The 21,761-nt window shown below is 36.7% G+C and overlaps 2 protein-coding genes across 2 annotated transcripts in view; both read right to left on the bottom strand.

Annotated features, from left to right (window-relative positions):
* Nucleotides 1-3,192: 3,192 nt before the first annotated feature.
* Nucleotides 3,193-11,965, bottom strand: LOC131038350 (eukaryotic translation initiation factor 3 subunit C-like). Its single transcript, XM_057970736.2, has 2 exons — nt 11,878-11,965; nt 3,193-4,069 (listed from the first exon to the last, which is right to left on the bottom strand). The coding sequence occupies exons 1-2, from the start codon at nt 11,917-11,919 to the stop codon at nt 3,275-3,277; spliced, it is 837 nt and encodes a 278-aa protein (XP_057826719.2). The 5' UTR covers nt 11,920-11,965; the 3' UTR covers nt 3,193-3,274.
* The window catches only part of LOC131038349 (eukaryotic translation initiation factor 3 subunit H), a 27,684-nt gene continuing 17,473 nt past the window's right edge, over nt 11,551-21,761 (bottom strand). Inside the window, exons 6-12 of the mRNA XM_057970735.2 lie at nt 14,043-14,176; nt 13,892-13,940; nt 13,015-13,086; nt 12,780-12,881; nt 12,593-12,660; nt 12,243-12,395; nt 11,551-12,026 (exon numbers count right to left, since the gene is read on the bottom strand). Coding sequence (XP_057826718.1) covers nt 11,969-12,026; nt 12,243-12,395; nt 12,593-12,660; nt 12,780-12,881; nt 13,015-13,086; nt 13,892-13,940; nt 14,043-14,176 — 636 coding nt within the window. The 3' untranslated portion in view covers nt 11,551-11,968. The remainder of the gene's footprint in view (nt 12,027-12,242; nt 12,396-12,592; nt 12,661-12,779; nt 12,882-13,014; nt 13,087-13,891; nt 13,941-14,042; nt 14,177-21,761) is intronic.

The following is a 21,761-nucleotide window of genomic DNA, read 5'->3' as shown; positions in this document are numbered from 1 at the left end:
AATATTCCATGGAGGCATATATAGATTGAAATGCCATATCGTTGGTGTGCGTGGACATGATTTTGACTAACGCATTGAAGCAACGACTGAGGCCATACGCGAGTGCTATGTAATGGTTGAAGCAATTGAAAACAAAAAGAAGCAAAAGGATGATCTCATGGCCATTGGAAGTGGGATAGCTTTAGGTTGTGTTGGAGGGCCTTCTTCCATGCCTCCATATTGTCTCACTCATCATGCTATTGTTGGTGCTAGTGCTTCTACTTTTGTAGGTGTCACTACTCATGTTCCTAGCATTGCCAATGGTAGTGGGAGTGTTAGCATTGGACCTAGAATTCGTAAATCTAGGTTGGATACCTTCTTTGCGCCTCACACTACTCCTGGGTCCCAACAGTCGCTTGAGAGAATGGGTTGGAACAAGGAGGTCCTTGATGCCGTTAAAATGGCAATCGGCAGGTTTTGGGTCTACGACAGTGTTCCATTCTTTACAACTAGATGAATGTTTTATGTTTGGTTTTTTTAATTTTTATACTTTGATTCTTCGTTTTATTTTTTCTCGTACATAGTACATACTTAACTTATCTCATTTAATTTATTTGTGATAGGTCTCCTTATTGGCAAGAAATGGTTGATACCCTTACCATATGCGGGTCAGGGTTCAAAGCCCCTTCTGTGTCTGATTTGAGGGGACCCATTTTGACTCAATTGGTGAATGATGTGAAGAAGGAATTAGGTGAACAACGCCAAATATGGAGCACTAAAGGTTGCATCATCATGACTGATGGTTGGATGGATAGGAGAAATAGAACTCTCCTTAATTTTCTTGTTTCTTCCGCAAGTGATTGATTAATTCTAGTTTCATTTAGTCATTAATTTTTTATTTTTCAATTAATGATTTATTGAATGATCATTGATCTTGCTTTATTTTTTTATTTCAGGGGGCACCGTTTTCATCAAGTCCATTGATGCCTCCGCCCATTGCAACAATGCCAACTACCTATGTGAGCAGATAGAGGATGTGATTGATGAGGTGGGTGAGGAGAACCTGGTACAGGTGGTGACCGACAATGCAACAACTTATGTAGTTGCAGGTAAACTTTTGATTACAAACCAATTTTGTTTGCAAATTAATTACTGTTTTGTAACTTCATTAATTACAATGCAACAAATTATGTTGTTGCAGGTAGACTATTGATGGAGAGGCACCCATCTATATTTTGGACTCCATGTGTCACCCATTGCATTGACCTCATGTTGGAGGATATTGGAAAACTCCCATGGGTCAAGAGATGTGTAGAAAGGGCGAGAAATGTGTGCAGATTTGTATATAATCATTCATGGGTGTTGGCTCTTATGAGACAATACACAAAGCAGAAGAAGTTAGCTCGTCCAGGAATCACAAGATTTGCCACAAACTTCATCACATTGCAGTCCATGTTTTGTTGTAAGTCAATCTTGAGATGTATGATTGTTGGTGAGGAGTGGTCTTCCTCATCTTATGTTGTCACCCCTGCAAGGAAAGCTATGGCAAACTGCATTTTTGATGAGCGAGACTTTTGGATCCCTTGTGATGAGACAGTGAAGGTAAATTTTTTATAAATTCTACAATTTAACTTTTTGTTTTATAACTTATTCATCATATTCTCTTATTTGCTCATTTTTCTAAATTACACAATATTTTCAATTTTGCAGTTTGTTAAGCCCTTGGTGGTTATATTGCGAGTTGTGGATGGAGAAAAGCCCGCAATGGGCTACATATATGAGGGCATGGATACGGCGAAGGAGGGCATCAAATACATCTATGGAGGAGATGAGAGCAAGTATGGTCCTATTTGGGAGATCATTAATAGGAGATGGCATCATCAGCTTCATAGGCCCATCCATGCAGTAGCCTATTATCATTTTAGCCCTACTTTAAAGGCTGATGTGGAGGTCCTTAATGGGCTATACTCAATCATGGAGAAGATGGCACCTACTGGTTCTACTCGGACAGAGCTTATTCAAGAGCTACAATTGTTCTCAAATGCACAAGGGGAGACCTTCTCTCGTCCTATCGCCAAAGAAAGTAGGACAACTATGATGCCAAGTAAAAATAAATTGTAAGGCTTAATTTTAATTTTATTGTATATTGTTAAATGAGTTTGTGAGTGAGGCTAATTTTATTTATTTTTCTCATTTCAAACACAGATAATTGGTGGAGTATTTTTGGCCCAATGACGTCAAATCTTCAGAAGTTGGTCATTTGCATCTTGAGCCAACTATGCAGCACATCTGGTTGTAAGCGCAATTGGAATATGTTTGAGCACATACACTCCAAGAGGCGCAATAGATTATCCATGGAGAAGATGAATGATCTCGCCTTTGTTCACTACAACCTCCACCTAAGAATGAGAAAGAATGCATTAGTTAACATCTCTTCTATCATTCTAGATGAGGTTGATCCTGATGCAGAGTGGACCACTGAGACAGATCATGCGGCTGTCTTTAGTGATGATGACACTCATTGGATCAACCAGGTTAGAGGCCGAGGTTGTAGCCATGGCAGAGGAGGAGCAGAGAGCATGAGCAAAGGCAAGAGATTCAGTAGTAGATAGTGACACAGATGTTCCTAATGTTGGTGAGCTTGGCATGGTGTCACGGGGAGCAGCTATGGTTGCTAAATCATCCAGGACCTACCTTAGACGCCTTCGCAAGGGGCTAGGGTCGGAGGGTGCAGGCTCCTTTGAGCCAGAGGCTTATAGTTGTATTTACCTTTGGTATTTGTATGGAACATTTAATGATGATCATATGATGACATGGATTTTTTATTCCATGAGTTGTAATATTGTATACATTTGTCAATATTTATATATCTAAGTTTGTTATTTCCTTCAGCTACAATTTGCGTTTATGCTTATGTGATTGATGTATACTTGTGTATGTAATCAAATGAGCCGAGTTTGATGATGTTGTTGTGTCTTTAAGGCGTATTCAATAAAAGGTGCATGAAACAAGTTTTAAATCTTTAAAAATCTCTAAATTTCTTGAGTTTTTCACTTTCCCGAATCCAGCCTTACCGAGTCCGAGTCTGAGTTGGCCTTGCCAAGTCCGAGTCCCATTTCTTTGATTATACCAAAATAAATTAAGCTAATTCTCAGCAAATACAATATTATTAATGGTAATTGAGAAAAATCTTCCCTTCTAAATACAATATTATTCATGGTAATTGAGAAAAATCTTCCCTTCTAAATATAACTATGTATAAATGCCTGAGAAAAATCTTCCCTTCTAAATATAACTATGTATACATGCCTGTTCCTTTCCTTCCACAAGCAGAAATTATTTCTTTACGCTTCTTGTCCACCATTTCCCATGTAATCTCACTTGGATCTCGCATAAATTGTTTGTCCATTAACTTATCCCTCTTACTCTTCTTCTTCCAACCACCCTTTTCATCTTGACCTTCCTCCTCATCTTCATCTTCATCAGACACTATATTACATGAAGCGGCTAATTTGGCAGGGTCTTCCTCAACATCCACTTCAGAATCCTCATCATTCTCATCAGATTTATCCACATCATCTTCTGACACAGGACTGGCTCTATATCTCTCAATATCAACTTCATGAAGTTTATTATTTTTCTTTAGCTTTTGCTTCATTGAATTGAGAGCTTGAACATTGCTACTGCTCATCTTTTTCTTAGCCTCCTTGTTAGCCAGGGCATGCGCCAGAAAATCCTCTAGCATAACAAGAGCCTTGATATAAAGTCTAGGGACCTGGACGGACTTTGTGACCCGGATCACCTTCTCTAGTTGCTTGTTAAGCTTATCAAAGCTCTCCTGTAAGCTGACCCAATCATTAATCTTCATGGCATTCTTTATCTGATCAACAGTAAGACTCATTTCGTCAAACCTCTTGTCTTTTGCAGACCTAACAACCCTCCGCTGATCATCAGACTCATCGCTGTCATTCGCAACTTTTGATAGATACTTTGATCTAGCTGCAATATCACCGCCATCTCTATCCCCTGCCTCAACTTCATTCTCTTCCTCTTCAATGTCACTCTCTTCCTCTTCAGATTCACTATCACCCTAAAAACATTAAATGAAAAATACAATTTTGCAGATGAGATGATAAAATGGATCTCAGACCTTAAGGCCAAACTACAATTCTCGTAACCAAAAAAAATATACAATTTTCTACTTCCATGGTTACTAGAGACTGTTTTACCATTTACTGCTAGGGTTTTGGATTTACAGACCTTCATGAAAGACTGAGAAACAAATTCCTAAATAAGTAAATATACAATTATCTAGCATGATGGATTTTGCAGACCATTTTGGCCTACAGGTCTATTGTAGAGATTTATAATTTAAGCCAAAAACATCTGAAAACCAAAATGGAAAACAATCCTCAAAAAAGAGTATGTATTTTCTATGTCGTTAAGCTCTATAGCTCCATTTGTCCTGAAAGACATTAAATTTGCATACTAGATCTACAAGCGATTTTGGTTTTCCTTTGGTTAAAAATGGCCTCTAATGGCCTGTCAAACTCCAAACCCTCGACTTTCACCGTCAAAACTCAATTTCTTAATAAAATCAACAATTATTATCGACAAAAAAAAAATGTAGATTGCTCCTGATTCGAGATGTTCACTTTAGAAAGATCAATCAGACAAGGTTGCCCCTGGTCCCCGCTCTCTTTGTAATAGCTTATGATGCAACTGACTATCTATTAAGACAATCTTGTTTGACCCCTAGGATTAGGGGCCTCTCCCTTCTAGATAAAAATGATTTGTTAAACATTCAATTTGTTGACACCAAAACATTATTTATGGAACTTGAATAATGTAATCTTTGAAATTAGAATTCTTTAGCATTGCTTCAGGTGCAAAGATATCTAATGTGAAATCCATCATGGTGCAAAGATATCTAATGTGAAATCCATCATGCTTGGTTGGGTTGACATGCCCAAGTTTAGTTTAATAAGTATACATGCCCAAGTTTAGTTTGGACTAAGACAGATTTATAGAAAGCTTGATGGTTGGAATAGACAATATCTTTCCTTGGGGCAAGATTCAATTTTGTAAAAAGATATTATCCTATTGTAGCGTTTAATAATCTTCTATTTGTAGATGGGACTCTTTAATAATCTTCTATTTGTCAGATGGGACTCGTGTTTTCTTGGATAATTTAGGCATGATATTTCTCTTGTGATTAAATGGATTACTAAGGCATTGGAAAGTTATGAACCATGGAGGTTCTTGCAAGGATCAATATCGAACTTCTTGTCCCTAAATATCCAATTTATTTTGAAAAGCAAGTTTGCTTAGTCAGAGCGTGAAATGACCTGGCGCCCCAAATATATGCTTGGAACAATTTATTAAATATGACATCAAACTAATAATGTTCTGCGGTGTTGTCCAGCTGCTAATGTACTTCCACTGTAAATGGAAGAACCTACCGGTATGGTTTACTTATTTTAATAATTTCTTTGAAGGACATACATGACAATATTAAGAAAAACCGACTCAGGTTACTACATCAAATCCAAGGTTACAGCTTCCGCAAATATTTGGTGGCTGGGAACTTAATTGCTGAAAATTATGTTTAATTATTCACTACTTCCTCTTTCATAGCTGTTATTCCAACCATAATGATGCGATTTACTTAAATGCCTTTCAAATAACAAAACTTCTAGCTATTAAATAGTCACTCACTGAATGACTGCAGTAAAGCAATTAGCTCACTTAAAATGTCAGTAACTCCTATGCACACCTTGCTTGAAGAACAATTAGACACAAAATACATGGCAGGGGAAAATGGACGTAGCTTCTGTTGTTGAATATCCTCCCTCTAGAATTGTAAAATGCCCACAGCCAACACCTTGATGAGGAGAGCCTGCCTACCTTCTGATTAATATGTTTGCTGTAGTTTTTGAGTCCTGACTCTCACTGTTTCATTTCCAAAAATACAAATTAACATTGAATTGAGCTGTGTTTGATTGGAAGCATTAGAGATTGCATAATCATAAATTGTCCACAGCGTTGTAGATTCTGGATGTCTCTAATAATATTTCTAACAAACCTTGCCTCTGGCATCGTCAATACTGAGAAAAGAGAAAGGCTCGAGCCATTCATGGATTTGATTTTCTGCCAGACTAGAAACCTCGGCCTCGTAACCTTTTCCAAATTTAAGTGCAACAACCAGTAGTGCTTCACTATACAATTTGCAGGGAGCTCCATTTCTTTAACTACAAAGTTCATCGTTTCACGAACTCTTACCTTGTTGTAATCAAGGACTTGAAGTTTAGCCCGACATAGTTGCCAGGTTTCTTCAGCTGAGAGTCCGCAGAGTTGGATATTCTCTATCTTGGCCTTTAGCGTTTCCATGCTGCTAGTAGCCACTAAACTTACAATATATTTGCACGCCGTGCTTTCTTTGTCGACCCCGATGTCCCGAATGAGATCAGCTTGGGCAGGTGTTAGAGAAGAGCGTTGCACAATGGCCGGTCTTATCCGTATGAGTCGGACGAGCTCGGTGCCGTGAAAACCATATCTCTCCCAGAAAACAACAGAGGGCTTCAGGGTTTTCTCCAGGTCATAACTGAAAATGGAGGAGGCTCTAAGCAGGGATTTGATGAGGGACTCCTGAGACTGAAATAGATTCTTGAGAAACTCCATTTTGGGAAGAACGTCGTTCTCGAGGCCGACGGTCAAGATTTTTGGATTGCTCGCCAAAAGCTTCGCCAAAGTTTCACCTTGAAAGCCGAAATCTTCCAGCAGTTTGATTTTGGGTTCCAATATCCTTTCTGCTCTTACGCCAATTATTTGCGGATGTGCCATCATTATCTTAGCAATTTGGACTTCAGAGCAGCCGTATCTGTTCAACATATTAACAAACTGGTCGACCTTGTCGAGGGTTTGAAGCTTCTGCAAGGAGGTAGCCCGTCTAAACATCCGAGTGATGTCGGCCGCAGACATGTTAAATTTGGTGGAGACAAAGTGTGAAAAGAGGTTCTGCGAACAAGCATGGGTACTGGTAAGGGTTGAATACGAATTGCGAAAATGAAATGGTATAACAAACAGTTTGCGGCATAACATGGTGTTCCTGGAGTTGCTGCAAAAGAGGCTTAGAAACTTTTTAAAAAAACAGTTTTAGCCCTGATGTAGTTTTGCCCTAATTAGAACTACCGATAATGTAGTCTTGATTTACACCTCCCAATTACATTTGATTTGAAACTTTCTGAACCCTTTTCAACAGATATATTTTGTGAATAGCCTACAATCAGAGAATTGCTGGAGACCACATTTCTTTTAAGCATTCTGTCAAACAGTTTGCGTGCCTTGTCTATGCTTCCACATTTTGGATACATGTTTACCAGAGCATTTCCAACATGCTATTCCCACAATAATCCTTGGCTATGTAACTTTCATTGGCATGGATATTTCCCAGATGTGCAGCCTCAGAGATTCTCGTGCCCATCACTTCGCACTATTTTGCCACCATTACCCTAAATTAACAAGTCTCTAAAATGACAAAATGAATCACCCTCCAAAAAAAAACCCTGCCTCCTCAGTTTTTCATTAACCTTATCCAACACCTGGATTAAGTGTTCAAACACATGGGCAACTTGTTTATCCAGTCATGGATTTAGAGAGAGTAATAAATCTCAACCCAATGACCTTCATGCCGAAGTGGACTGCGGACTTCTGAAGTCGTGCTGCAAAAACCTCTGCTCTGGAACCAATAAATAAGCTCCAAGTAAATAAGGACCCTCACATAACCTTAATTGTAATCTTAAGTGAATAATGTGAACCCTAATCTCGAAATGAAATTGGTATCTTAATTGATCTCAAAATGAAATTGTTATGATAATATTTATTATATTATATTAACTCACTTATGTAATATTTATCATATTATATTAATATACATTATTTATATTTAAATTTATTTATTTACTTATTTATTAACTCACTTATATAATATACTATTTATATTAAACAATATACCTCTTATTAACAATATATGAGGAATATCTAAACTACCCACAAATTAAGGTGGAGTTTCTCATTTAAATGAATTGAATATTTAATCTTTTTGTTTTTGTTTTATATACGAAGTTCCCTCATGTGACATAGTCTTCTATAACACACATTTCAGTACATATTTTAAAAACGTGATTGCAAGCATGAATTTCATACAAGGTTAAAGTTCTAACATTTTTTAAAGATTGCAATTTGTGATATATAGTAAAGTGAATGTGTTATTTTAAATAGAGGATAATTAAATTTTTCTTTCAACATTGCTAAAATGACCGTACCACTACTTTTTTGCTTTCACGCTTTTTATTCATCTAATAAAAAAATAATTAATATTTTGAGATATTTTAAATCAATAATTAATATTTTGTAATTTATCATATAAATAATGTAGGAACTTGATAATTTCAGGTATATTACAGTAGTATTGATTTTTTTTTGAGTGGTTAGTGGTCTCTATGTAGAAAGAACAAACTTTAACAAAAGGTACCTATAGAATGCACAGTTTTAGCACTGTATTAACAGTATTTCCTAATTTATGAAATAATTATTTAAAAACCGTGAGGATGTGTTCTTTGCCTCATCAGTTCTCTATTTCTTTATCAAATTAGAACTCCTTTTGCACTGAGATCACAAAGGAAAACTAGAAAAAGTGGAGAAAAAATATTTGCCAGTACAAATTATTATTTTCACTATAAATTCATCAAAAAGATTTGAGGCTTTGTACTTTGGTGTTCATAAGTTTCAGGAAAATGGAAGCAGTAGTAGAAGTGAACGATCCAAATTTACAAAATAATAATTAATTTTCCTGCAAACTTTGTTCATTTCGCATGGTATTAACCCGATGCATACGGCATAAATAAATGCACTGACATCGAGATTGCCAATGTTCCAAACTACAATGAACGAACATGAGTGAATTTGAGCTCAGCACAAACTTCCGATTGGATATCGGCACCGTGGGGGAAAATCGGCATGAGACACCAGATTTCCGATGGGATGTTCTCTCTTCTTTGGTTTCTTTGATAATGTTATAGCAAACCCAAATAAAAGGTTTCAATTTCACAAAATCTCAAACTATGGGAACAACGATGATGTTATGGAAAGCCCATATGAAGGTTTTAATTTCACAAAAATCTCAAAATAAGGAATCAAAGATGGATGTTAAAGCAAGTCTAAATAAAATTTTCAAAAATCTCAGAATAAGGGTCTAGGTTTTAAAATCTATTCATTCAAGCTTAAGTGCAGCCGGCTTCAAATTCTGGGCAAATTCTAGACCAAAGGCTAAAATTATTCCAAATTGCTACCAAATTGAAGTGTTCTTGAAGGTTTGAGGTACTGATTTTTTTTTGAGATAACTGTTTAACAAGAAGACTTTTAGAATGAAATAAAACAAAGAAATAAAATGATCTGGCTACATAATGATTAAAAAAATCACCGAAACCATGGCAAGTAACTTACCTCAAGGTTCTGCACAAATTGTGGCATGCTGCCAACAATGTGGATGATTAAAAAATGGGTAGCGTTTGCATTGAAAGATTACAAAACCCTGACATGGTAGAATTTTTTTAGAATGAAAAAAACCAAAACCATCTCCAGCTGCTTCAATAATTTCATACAAAACAAAAGATGCATTTTAAAATATTAGTGCTCGAGGTTACAGAGATCCAAAAATATCAAGGTTTAAACTGCTCGCAAAGAAAAATTGTATAAAAATTTGCAACACACTACGCTGAACAGTAGATACGTTGCGCCTGAAGGAATAAATGCAAATGCATTAAAAAAGTAACGAAAATCAATGCTTTTGCAACAATGTCCATGCCTTATTGGACCGTATTAACTTTGGTTAGTTCAATTTCAGACTATTGCATAGTCTTCAGCTCGTGTGCTTACGCATCTGTTCTGACGATGTAAAACCAGTCGGAAGAAAATTGCGACATCAGACATGAGGAAAATCCAGTGGGAGTTCCCACCTATAATAGCCTATTGGCTAAAAATCTACACAATCAAATTCAAAAACTACATACAACATATGATAATATCCCACATATTACACAATCAAATCTAAAAACTACATACAATATATGATAATATCTGCCAAGACTATCCAATCAAAAGAACCTGGAATACAATCAATGCAAAATTTGTGTAAATTATCGAACATGATATCCACCAACACTATTTTTACACAGCTTTCAACAAAAACCTACAATGCAACCGATCCAAAACCTCTGTAAATTACTATAAGTTCTAAAAAATAAGCACTCCACTAGTAAAAAGAAATAAAAGGAGTTGTAAATGGTATTTCAGATTTTGAGAACACCAAGGCACGGCTAATAAAAGAATCTTAGAACTGGAATTTAGAACTCACAACATTAAAGATGGTCAATAGAAGTGATCCAATAATCTAGTTCATAGTTATAAAACATTTCTTGATTTGATTTGGTTGTATAGAACTTACAACATTAAAGATGGTCAATAGAAGTGATCCAATAATCTACTTTATAGTTATAAACATTTCTTGATTTGATTTGGTTGTATAAAACTTACAACATTAAAGATGGTCAATAGAAGTGATCCAATAATCTACTTTATAGTCATAAAACATTTCTTGATTTGATTTACTTTTGGATACAACCATATGATTTTTCATGCATCAACATTCCTAATCACTCCACTATCTTATTGCTTTATTTAATCAACCTTTAAAATCATATTCCATGATACCATCCTCGTAAAATTATATTATGATCCAGAAGATTTATGCCAAAAAGGTTAGTTGAATCCAAACGCACTCAAATTATTTTCAAGAACTAGAAAGCTCAAAACCTACCAACGATAAATCATTGTTAACATGAATTTTCAAAAAAAAAAATCACAATAGTTTTTAATTGTTTCCTCCAGTTTAAACACCTGCCATGTTACAAATTGCACAAAATAAAATATAAAATTGAAAAAACAGCCGATAATTGCTCATGAAATGTCAATCGCAAAAATTACAAAAGCTAGATAAATCAAAATGATTTTGAAAAAGCAGCTGATAATTGCTCATGAAATGTCAATTGCCAAATCACAAATGTCCAATAAATCAAAATGATTTATTCAGAATCCAGAATAATTGCAGCCTAGAAATAAAAATGGAATTCAATTACTCCGAATCTCATAGGGAAAAAATCACCAAAAAAATAATGCTTTTTAATTTAGCACACCACAACAATTTATTGCAGCTAGCTGATCATTGCTAGTTCGATGTCAACTGCCAAATCACAAATATTAAATAAATCAAAATCGGGATTGACTGCAAATTAGAAGTTAAAATGGAATTCGACTTTAATCAGCATGTGTTCAAATTGGGATGAATTGCTCGGATTAGTATTTTTGTCTTCATAAAATGTTCTTTGATGGTTTTGTTTTTGATACTTGTAGCAAATATATCTTCTGTAAACAAGGAAAGGGGTATCATGAGAAAGTCGCTTGAAAGAATAACATGCCATGGAGAAGGAAAATTGCAAGCCTCGACCATATTCCTTGTAGACAGTAAATAATGAGGCATTTGATTGAGAAGATTATCCTTCAAAACATATCAGGCAAAAAAAAATTAGCATTGAATCCTACAGGAAATGCTACAAACTCAACTTTGATTGCAAATCAGCCAACTAGGAAGATAAATCTGTATCGCTAAAACTTGGAAGACAACATGCTGATGCCTCTCCCTGGGATAGTTAAAAAATTTAAAAATTACTAGTTCTTCTGAAATGACACCATTTCAGATCTCACAATGATTACTATCGAACACAGCAAAACTGCAAAGGTGCTCTTGGCTAGAACCTCTTTCAACATTTAAAGATAATTCACCTTAAAATCTCCTTCAAAGGAGTTCGGAAAACCTCGCACCATCGCATCAAATTCAAATGTCCCATCAAAGAGAAATGTTAACTAATAAGTCTTAATTCTCGTGAACTGCATCCATTAAATACAGTCTGCAGAAACTCTGTCCAGAAAACCTGCAGATTTACACAAAATGCAAATTCAAAACCTTATGAAGAAGAATGCCAAACATATGAAGCCCATGAAGAAAATGCATACCATTATAGTGCAAAACCATTTATGATAGAAATCAAATTGGTTTGTTGAAAAGTTGAAAACACAATATGATTGATTCATTATAGATGCTCCTGGTTATCAAAGTTTTTAATAAGCATGTCAAAAACAAAGCATACCCCTTAATTTGATCACAATAATTAGCAACTTGATTGACTATGAGGTAGCTATCAAGTCGGGAGGGCTCAATGATTGGCTTAAAAATTGAATTTGAAGGATCTTCTTCAGGTAATGGTTCTTCACCAGCTGCTTTACGTGCCAAGTTATCAGCTCTGTAACAATAAAGATAACAAGTCAGAAATCTACAGAGAAACTTCAGAGTCAGTTCATCGTGCTGTAGAATGTTCAAGCTGTCAAAGAATATTAAAGGACCAGCCATAGTTTAAAACGATAAATCTAAATAGCACAGTTAAATGCAATAAAATTCTTGGGATCTTACAAGTGAACAAAAAATTAGCATAGATTTTACCTTCTTTTCTGTAGCCAAGTCTGCTGTTGAGTTTGTTGCCGTTGAAGATTGCGATAATAATATTGAAACTGAAACCAATACAAGCTGTAAGATACTAAAATCCTCATTTATAAGCAGCAGAAGCATCCCCAAATTATAGACATCGGGAACCAACAAAAATCTATATACACAATATCAGTGCACACACCCTTTGCTGTTCCCCTGAAAGATCATCCATGCACTCAATTAGAAACTCGAGATTCTTTTCAATAAAAGGGTTTGTGGACAGTGCCAGCCTGTCATAGTCGCCCTGCTTATACCAGAAAAAGGAGCGATTATCAAGAAATTCTACAAATAAAAAAGTTAAAAACAGCAATAGATTTATATAATCCCTTAATGCAAACAATGATGAATTAATTCCAAGTTAGTCAAGCCAATCACACCTGGGTCACTGGTGAATCAGTTTCCAACTCAGTCATAATGGCACTAACAAGCGTAGAGTTTGAAATTTTAACCTGCATTAGAACCATAACAGTTAATTCTAATTAAACAATTGAGTTTAAAGAAAGGCATCATTACCAACACTTGAAGCAAAACCAATACCCTATTAATTCCATGAAATCTCGAAATATCAATAGAAAATTGATACACAGAATCTTGAAAGGTGTAGATGGTAAATGACATCAGCAAGAAATATTGTCCACATATACAACACACGAAAAAAAACCTATTACAAATAAATGAAAATAAGAAAATTATAATATTAGCTGAATCAGTTGCACATAGAAGGAACAAGGAAATTTTTCAATATTTATATAAAATATGCTACAATGGATTTCAAATTTGAGGACATTGTATGATGGTTGTTCATAAAACTACTTCAACAGAGCCCAATACATGTATAACTAATGGTATTATGACAGAAATTTGTGAGCTTTGTAAGATGTTATCCAGAGTCCAGACGATAAAACCTAACATAGAGCTAAGGACTAAATGTTTTTGTAGGCTGCCAGCACTACCAAGAATATATATTTTGTCATATACACTCAAAAGTCAAAAACGCAAAATCTGCTTGTTTCTTGTTTCAGTCGGAAATTCAGAATCCTAATCAAGAAAAACTTTTTAAAAAAAGAAATAGAACAGAATTGGTTAACATTCTTGTGCCATATAAAATAAGATGTGGAGGAGAAACTCCCATGAATAATATCATATTAGAAGAACTACAAAATTAGGAAATGTCATATTTTATAAGTTGCATAAAACTATGTTCACAAATCAATAAAAAAAATTACAATATCAAGCAGCAAAAGGATTACATACAGGAATCTCTTCAAAGATATCCACCCATGTCAGATTCTTCTCTCTCAACCTGTAAAACCAACAAAATCAACAGAGATATCCTGGTGTACTTCCTGCTAATGATGTAGTTTTGAAAATTATTTAGGTGCTAAAAAAAAACACCAAAAATTACTTTTCGCCAGTGAACTCTTGATTCTTGTAGAGATCCATGAAAGATTCCTGAAGTTTCAATGCCTTCATTGCCAAAACACCCTGTCCTGACCTAACCGGGTCATAAATAATGCACACACATCTTCTGATATTCTCCTGCACCCATAGAGAGCAATCAATTTACCTTAATATGCAGAACAAAGGATTGCATATTGTGCAATTCCCAAAAAAAAAACAGGAATGGCATTCAGAAACAAGAACCAAGTGACAGATATCTTCTCTCCACATTGGCCAAAGAAGTATGCTATACCAAACTTTCTACTCTCTGCTAATTAGTGTAGCCCCAATTTTTTACAGCCTAACCCCTATAATATGACATAAAAAATTTATGACAAACCCTAGCTCAATATTATAATAGTTTACAAAATTAAACTTAAGTATGAAATCCTTATTACTTTTGATGACCCACATATTGCAGTTCGATAGCTTATTCTTTAGTTCAGATATAATGTTTAGAATATAGCTCAGAAAAAAACAAATTAATCCTCTGTTGCAGCTGCTATTTTGCAGCAATCTATTACTTGGTGAAAATGCCTTTTTCTGTCTTTGAGTGCCTTGAAATATGTTCCGATTTTGGCACATAGAATGCCACAACCAGCTGCTAGTTAAAAAGACATTTTTATTCAAACTGGAATCAATCAAATTTGCTCAATAGTGATCTCCATGTGAAATCACTCTTAAGGAATTGTGGATTTTTGTCCTCCGATTCCAGACCTAGAGGGTTTTCATCCTTGGTTTAAATGAACCACAGTTCCATGCTCCACAAGGAGTAGAAAACAGATGATAATAATGTTTTTCAATGATGCCTCCTTGCTTAGTCTATCTCAAAACAGATTTTGTTCACCAAGAGTCATAACTCTTCGAAATGCCTTCTGATTAATATTTAAAATAAACTTTAATTATCATTTCATTTTGTAATATTATTTAATTCTTTATTTGGCAACACATAATTTCCTTTATTCTTCTTTAGTGGTAGCTGCTTCTTGTCTGCACAGTACTGCATCTTTATTGACATCCAAACATTTTCTTGGGCAGCAGATTATTTTCCTTTGACCTGTAGCAGCTACTCGCAGCTGCATCTCCTTTTATGGTTCTGTATCATTAGTTAAATGCCTATGCACTTTTTGGATATGATTGCACTAGTCTTTAATATCAATATGGAACAGGGGACATTCACAATTTGGAGAATGAGAGAACCGAACAGAATGTTCCATCCCCATCCCCAATCTACCATAATTTTTGGGAAAAGCCTCTGGGACATCTCTCCTAACTGGAAGATGTTTCCCAGGACATCCCCTCGCTGTTGCACTATTTTGGAGACAGCCTGCAGCCCCTGATTTCCTGGGGATGTCAGGACAAAAACCACCCATCATACTTAGACTTGATGGGAGGACAAAACAGAATGTTCCTTCCCCGTCTCCAATCCATGGAAATTTAAGGGAAAGTCTCTGGGTGGTCTCCCCAAACTAGGAGATGTTTCCCAGGACATCCTGTCAGAGATTTTTGGTGCATGACATAGTATAAAGTAATAAATAATAAATTAACATGTTAATATTGATTTATTAAATGTTAATTTTTAGTTGGTTAGTTATGAGTTAGTCAGTAGTTAGTGTTTTGGGTAGTTAACAAGTTGAAGAATTTAGAACATAATCATTTGTGCATTGATGACTGAAGAATTTAAAGGTGTGAGCCTCTAGCTCTCTCTTGTCACCATTTCAATATTGTATCAAAGTGGATTCAGAAAGAGGCGGCCTTAAATTTCACCACTCATGCTTTGTTTGTCAAGTTGATTAAAGCAATGGATTACCGGGTACCACAGACCTCCACAACCCCACTTCTTTTTCTCTGCCCATCCATTCATTGTAAAGTCAAGCACTGCAAATGAAGGACTAATGGATACCACAAACCTTGCATGAATCTGGAGTTGTGGCGTCCACTCTTCTTGCATATTTGTCAATGGTACGAGCGGATACCACAGACCTTTCAACAAACCTGTTGACATCTGTCATTCATGTGCATCTTCTTTCCCTTCCTTTGTGTACATTTTTTCCGCAGTTTTTCCTCCATTACGTTCACTGTGTTCATATTTGAAGTTGCAGACATCTAGAGCATTCCAAAAAAATGTAGGAGGTTAAGGTAAAAGAAAAGTTTTTTATCTTTCAATTATGAGGGCTTATTTGTTTCAAGAATGATATGGATTTATTATGCTGCTCTTGATGGATACTCAGTTTGTGCAAACGACGAATCATGTTCTCATTAAGCATCATTCTATTGCCGGTATATTGTTTTGATTTTAAAATGGCAATTTAGCAGTCTCACTGAAACTGCAATATCTTTCTCATTTCTTAACTAAATTTAAAAAGTTCTGGAAAGCTGTTGAATATGAACACAAAACCCAGAAATTTTTTACAAATACTCTCAATACTTTAATTCACAGTTTGATGCACAAGACAGTTATTTAAATGGATATTAAATTGGATGCATTATCAGTAGAAACTGACATCCAAAGAAAAGTTATCATTAAAAAGGGGCAAATTCGAGACATAACAATTGTTGATACTGTAGCACCAAAATAAAGTCCCTATGTCAGCACCAAAGGTGGGGTGTTGGGAATTTATTAGTGCCTGATATAGAAATAAAGTAATAAATTATAAATTAACATGTTAATGTTAATTTATTATAATTATTAGATGTTAGTTTTTAATTAGTTATTAGTAATGAGTTAGTAGTTAGTGGTTTGTGTTGAGACATGGACCAGCTAGGACTCAAACCTAGGACCTTCCATACGCTGCTGGAGTGCTCTACCACTGAGCTACTGGCCCCTCTTGGACCAGCCCATTGTCGGTCCGGATGGCTTATTTCCAACACCAACACCCCCCCTTAAGCCACACCTCTCATGTGCTTGGGGCTCCTAGCCTGGACCTGGCTCTGATACCATGTTGAGACATGGACCAGCTAGAACTCGAACCTAGGACCTTCCATATGCTGCTGGAGTGCTCTACCACTGAGCTACCGGCCCCTCTTGGACCAGTCCATCCGTCAGTCCAGGTGTGGCTTATTTCCAACACCAACAGTTTGGGTAGTTAATAAATTGAATGACTTTATAAAGCCATAGAATGTAATCATTTGAGTGTTGTTGACGAATACAGAAATAAGGTTTAAGCCTCTAAGACACTCTTGTCACCATTTCAGTCCATCCCTCATTGTTGCATTGTTTTGGACACAGCCAGTCAGTGATATTCTCAAGTGTCAGGACATCCGCCGCCCCTCACACTTGGACTTGGATGGAGGATGGGAGGACGGGACAGAATGTTACTTCCTCATCCCTGTTGATGTGTTTTCCATGCACATGCGAACACAAAATAAAATACCAAGGTATCTTATCCTCTCTTGAACAAAATTTCCTCGAATGCTGAAGATTTCGCATAAGGATCATTCGAGAAGACTCCAAGGTTCTTATATGTAGGGTCTCTATGTGTGGATAAGCTCTGTTGGTGGGATGTGATTTTGCTGGAATCACAAGGGGATTTACATTTGAATGTCTGAGCGTTTGAACTTGCTGGAAAAACATCAAAAGATACAGGGCTCAGAAAGTCTACTCTAAGACCTAGAATGCGAGAAGGTGGATGAATGACTAGTTGGAGTTCTCCTAGGTTGGGTCTCACCATCAAGCTGAACAATTCAACACCAACTCAGTGCGATCTTCTAAGGGATGCTTCGAATATGTTCAAATCGTACACCGTCAAACACTAATCACCATTCAAGTTAATGCATGAACAATAGACCCGTAACAACTCGAGATTAAGCTCATTCAATGTCAGTTGACCACGCAGGGCACCCTTACAATTAGCAAGAGGCTAGTGGTTTGGACCAGGCGGATTCCACGCGAGTGCATTCAATAACTTCCTTCATTCAATCTAATTATCTATCATCTAAAATGAAGATTCAACAAGAGACCATGCAGATTGAAAAGGAACAACACATTTCACCACAACTTCAATGAAAACAAAGTTCATTTACAATCAAGGTAACAATTTCTTGCCTTCTCCTCCTAATCTACTCTAATTGCTATTCTATTAACTATTATAGCTATTAACAAACTATTAACCTTTACAAATGAAGAGCCAGAGCTTTATATAGAGAGCTCTTTACATTTCAATGGCTCAGATTGATTTACAATCAATGGCTAGGATTACAAGATGAAAACCCTAATTAGGGTTTGTTACAACTAATTCTCTTAGCCAATGAGAAAATTACATTTCATGAGTATGGACCAATAGGAAACTGGGATAAGTGCCTCGAAGTTTGCACCATCACTGGTGAGTCAGGTGCATTGAATCTGGACATGCTGATGTGGACGTATCTGACTGGAGGAACAGTGACTGGGATGCCACCTTGTCCGACACTTGCTTAATCAAGGAATGTCATATCTCTTGATATTCAATGTGATGATGATGAGAAGCTAACTTTGATTAACTCTTCTAAAACTATCTGCTTCTTCAATGTACCTTTGCACTAGCTTTGGTTGATCCTCCTTCGTCCTTGATATACTCGATGAATGATGTACCTCCTTGACTCCCATGTGTTTGATGAAGCCTCCTTCCCAGACAAGTCACTCCTCCTCTGGTAGCTCATATCACTTTGAAGTTTTATAAGATCTTTCTTTTGACATCTTGTGGTTTCTCCATGTGGTAGAATGAAGATCTTGAGGATAGCTTGGTCTATTACGTGCAGCTCTTTGAACACTTGAAGTCTTCCAGCTTTGAAGCACTTTGAGTCCTCCATGCATTTGAGGCATCTTTAATGATGATGGAGCTAGAAGAGGTCGCCCTTGTCTTGGCTTGATCTTCCTCCATCTTAACTTTGTTGACCTGCAAAACAAACAAAAGATGATTAAGAATACATGATATATTCATTCTAACATGATATTTCTCACATTAAATCATCAACAACAAAGCATTAAGATCAACTCGCTTTGGACCCTCTCCAAGGACAGGACCTATAATAAAATGTGCTCTGGATCCTCTCCAGGGAAGACCTATAATGAGATTTTCGCTGAGGACCCTTTGGAAGGGTCGGGACCTCAAGAAAAATTCGCTCTAGACCCTTTGGAAGGGTCAGGTGCGAAATTTGCATTTTACTCAATCTTCCTTCATAGAACTTCATCTCTCACCCTTACCTCATCAAGATCAAGTCACTTGCCTCCAAAATTGCTTAAAGATAGGTTTTGCTCAAGGGCCTAGGCAAAACATTAGTCCTCCTAGGAATTTCGCTCTGGACCCTTTGAAAGGGTCAGGAGCGAAATTTGCATTTTAGCTCAAATTTCATCATCTCTTTGCCTCAAAACTCTTCTCAAGGCAAGAATACATCAATCTTCCCTCAACTACGCCATAGGAACAAAAATCTTTGTTTCAAACATGGAGCAAAATAGAAGTTTAATGAATTTTGCTCTGGACCCTTTGGAAGGGTCAAAAACGAAATTTGCATTTTGACACCATTCATCTTCTTTTCAAATCTCCCTCTATCATCATCAAGTGAATTCACCCTCAATTTAGCCTAAAACAAGATCTCTTGGGTGCATTAGATGAAATAAGGAGTCGTGCTAAGGATTTCGCTCTGGACCCTTTGGAAGGGTCAGGAGCGAATATTTGCATTTCAAGGCTCAATTCACATCCAATTTGCCTTGGACTTGTCCATTTCCCCTTATCCTATCATATTCAAGCCAACTTGCTCTCAAAGTGGTGTCTACTCAATCTTTTTGACAAGAAATTAGGCTATCCTAAGGATTTCGCTCTGGACCCTTTGGAAGGGTCAGGAGCGAAATTTGCATTTTAGGCCCAAATCCTCCACCTTTTCACCCCTCAATTGCTTCCAAGGCATGATGACATCCTAGCTAAGGCTCCAAGGCACAAAATTAGTTAAAATTTGAAGCAAAGGGAAGATTCTATGAAAATTCGCTCTGGACCCTTTGGAAGGGTCAAGAGCGAATTTTGTCTTTTGACCTCAAATCTATCATTGCCTTCACTTCCATTCAGTTCTTAAGGCAAGTATATATACATCCTCCCTCAACCACATCCTAGGAACAAAGATCTTGGTTTGAACAAGGAGGAAAATAGTGTTTTTAGGAGAATTCGCTCTAGACCCTTTGGAAGGGTCAGGAGCGAAATTCTTCCTAGGCCCAATTTCTTCATCCATTCGTCCTTTCTTTGCCTTGAATTTAACCAATCACACCTCTCCTATCACCATCAAGTCAATTTGCTATCAAAACAACGTTTATTTAGTACATTACACAAAATAGAGAGTCTTGCTAGGAATTTCGCTCTGGACGCTTTGGAAGGGTCAAGAGCTTAAAAAGAATTTCACTCTAGACCCTTTGGAAGGGTAAGGAGCGAAATTGACATTTTACTTGATTTTCCTTCACAAAACTCCATTTCTCATCCTTTAATCATCAAAAACAAGTCTTTTGCCTTCAAAAAATGCTTGGGAATGAGTTAGTTCATATGTTTGAGCAAGATATAATGTTTTATGGAGAAATTCGCTTTGGACCCTTTGGAAGGGTCAGGAGCAAATTTGCTCTTTTTGGCTCAATTCTCATCCTTTTCACTTAGCTTTGCTTTAGACTTGATATTTGATTCTTTTCTCTGCCATGCATGACTACCATTCAACGTCCCTAGTGAAGAAATAAGCCATTTGGAGGATTTTGCTCTGGACTCTTTGGAAGGGTCAAGAGCTTTAACAAATTACACTTTGGACCCTTGGGAAGGGGTCAATTTTGCTTTTTTGCATAAATTCCTCACTTTTCCTCATTTCACTTGGTTGCAACTCATTTCCAAAGGCATAGATAGATCATTTTTCATTCAATCAAGGCGTGGAATCAAAGATTTTAACCCATATTAGAAGCAAGAGAGGTCTTTAGAGAAATTCGCTTTGGACCCTTTGAAAGGGTCAAGCAAAATTTTTGTTTTAGGTTCAATTTCTTCATCCCATCTCGTTCCAACTTGTTCACAAGGCAAAAATAGGTCATTCCTCACTCAGTCAACATGTAGGAGCAAGCTTTGAGGTCTAGACTCGGAGCAAAAGAGGTTTTTCTAAGGAAATTCACTCTTGTCCCTTTGGAAGGGTCAGTAACGAATTTGGCAATTGTGCTCAAATTCTTCATCACTTCCTTGACTAAATTGCCTAAGTCTTAAAGGCAAGGCCACACTAGCAGGATATAAGGACTTCCTTAAACTCAATCAAAACCTAACCTAGAAACAAAAGCAAGGCCCGACCTAGAGAAGGCTTTCAAAGAGACCCTAACCTGGACCACCTACTAACCCACCTCAACTCAAGCAGAGCTTGCTATCCTAATGATCTCCCTAGCTACCGTTCAATGCAAAGATTAATAGCCAAGACCAAGCAACCAAGCAAACTAAACTAACCCTAGAAAGCAAAATGTAGGGGTCCCCATTTGCAATGGGGCAATGTGTGAATACGTCACAACAATCCTCAATACACAGAAATTCAAGGGAAAGTCTTTGGAATGTCTTCCCAAACTGGGAGATATTTCCCAAGACATCCACTCACTCACTGTTTTGGAGACACCCTGCAGTCCCTGATGTCCTGAGGATGTCAGGACATTCATACCCATCACAATTAGACTGTCACAATAAAGAAAAATCGAACCTTTTATGGGAGCCCA

The sequence above is a fragment of the Cryptomeria japonica genome, chromosome 10 (genome assembly GCF_030272615.1).
Source record: "Cryptomeria japonica chromosome 10, Sugi_1.0, whole genome shotgun sequence".
NCBI classification, from domain to species: Eukaryota; Viridiplantae; Streptophyta; class Pinopsida; order Cupressales; family Cupressaceae; genus Cryptomeria; species Cryptomeria japonica.
Note: the sequence above shows the minus strand (reverse complement) of the source record. Positions and strands in the feature narration are given on the sequence as shown.

Bases quoted from the DNA above. Each gene is read 5' to 3' on its own strand.
- LOC131038350 (XM_057970736.2), bottom strand. From the start codon at position 11,919: ATGGTGCGAGGTTTTCCGAACTCCTTTGAAGGAGATTTTAAG. The intron at 4,070-11,877 runs GTGAATTATCTT...TAATGTTTTTAG, and splicing joins CCTTTGAAGGAGATTTTAAG to GGTGATAGTGAATCTGAAGA.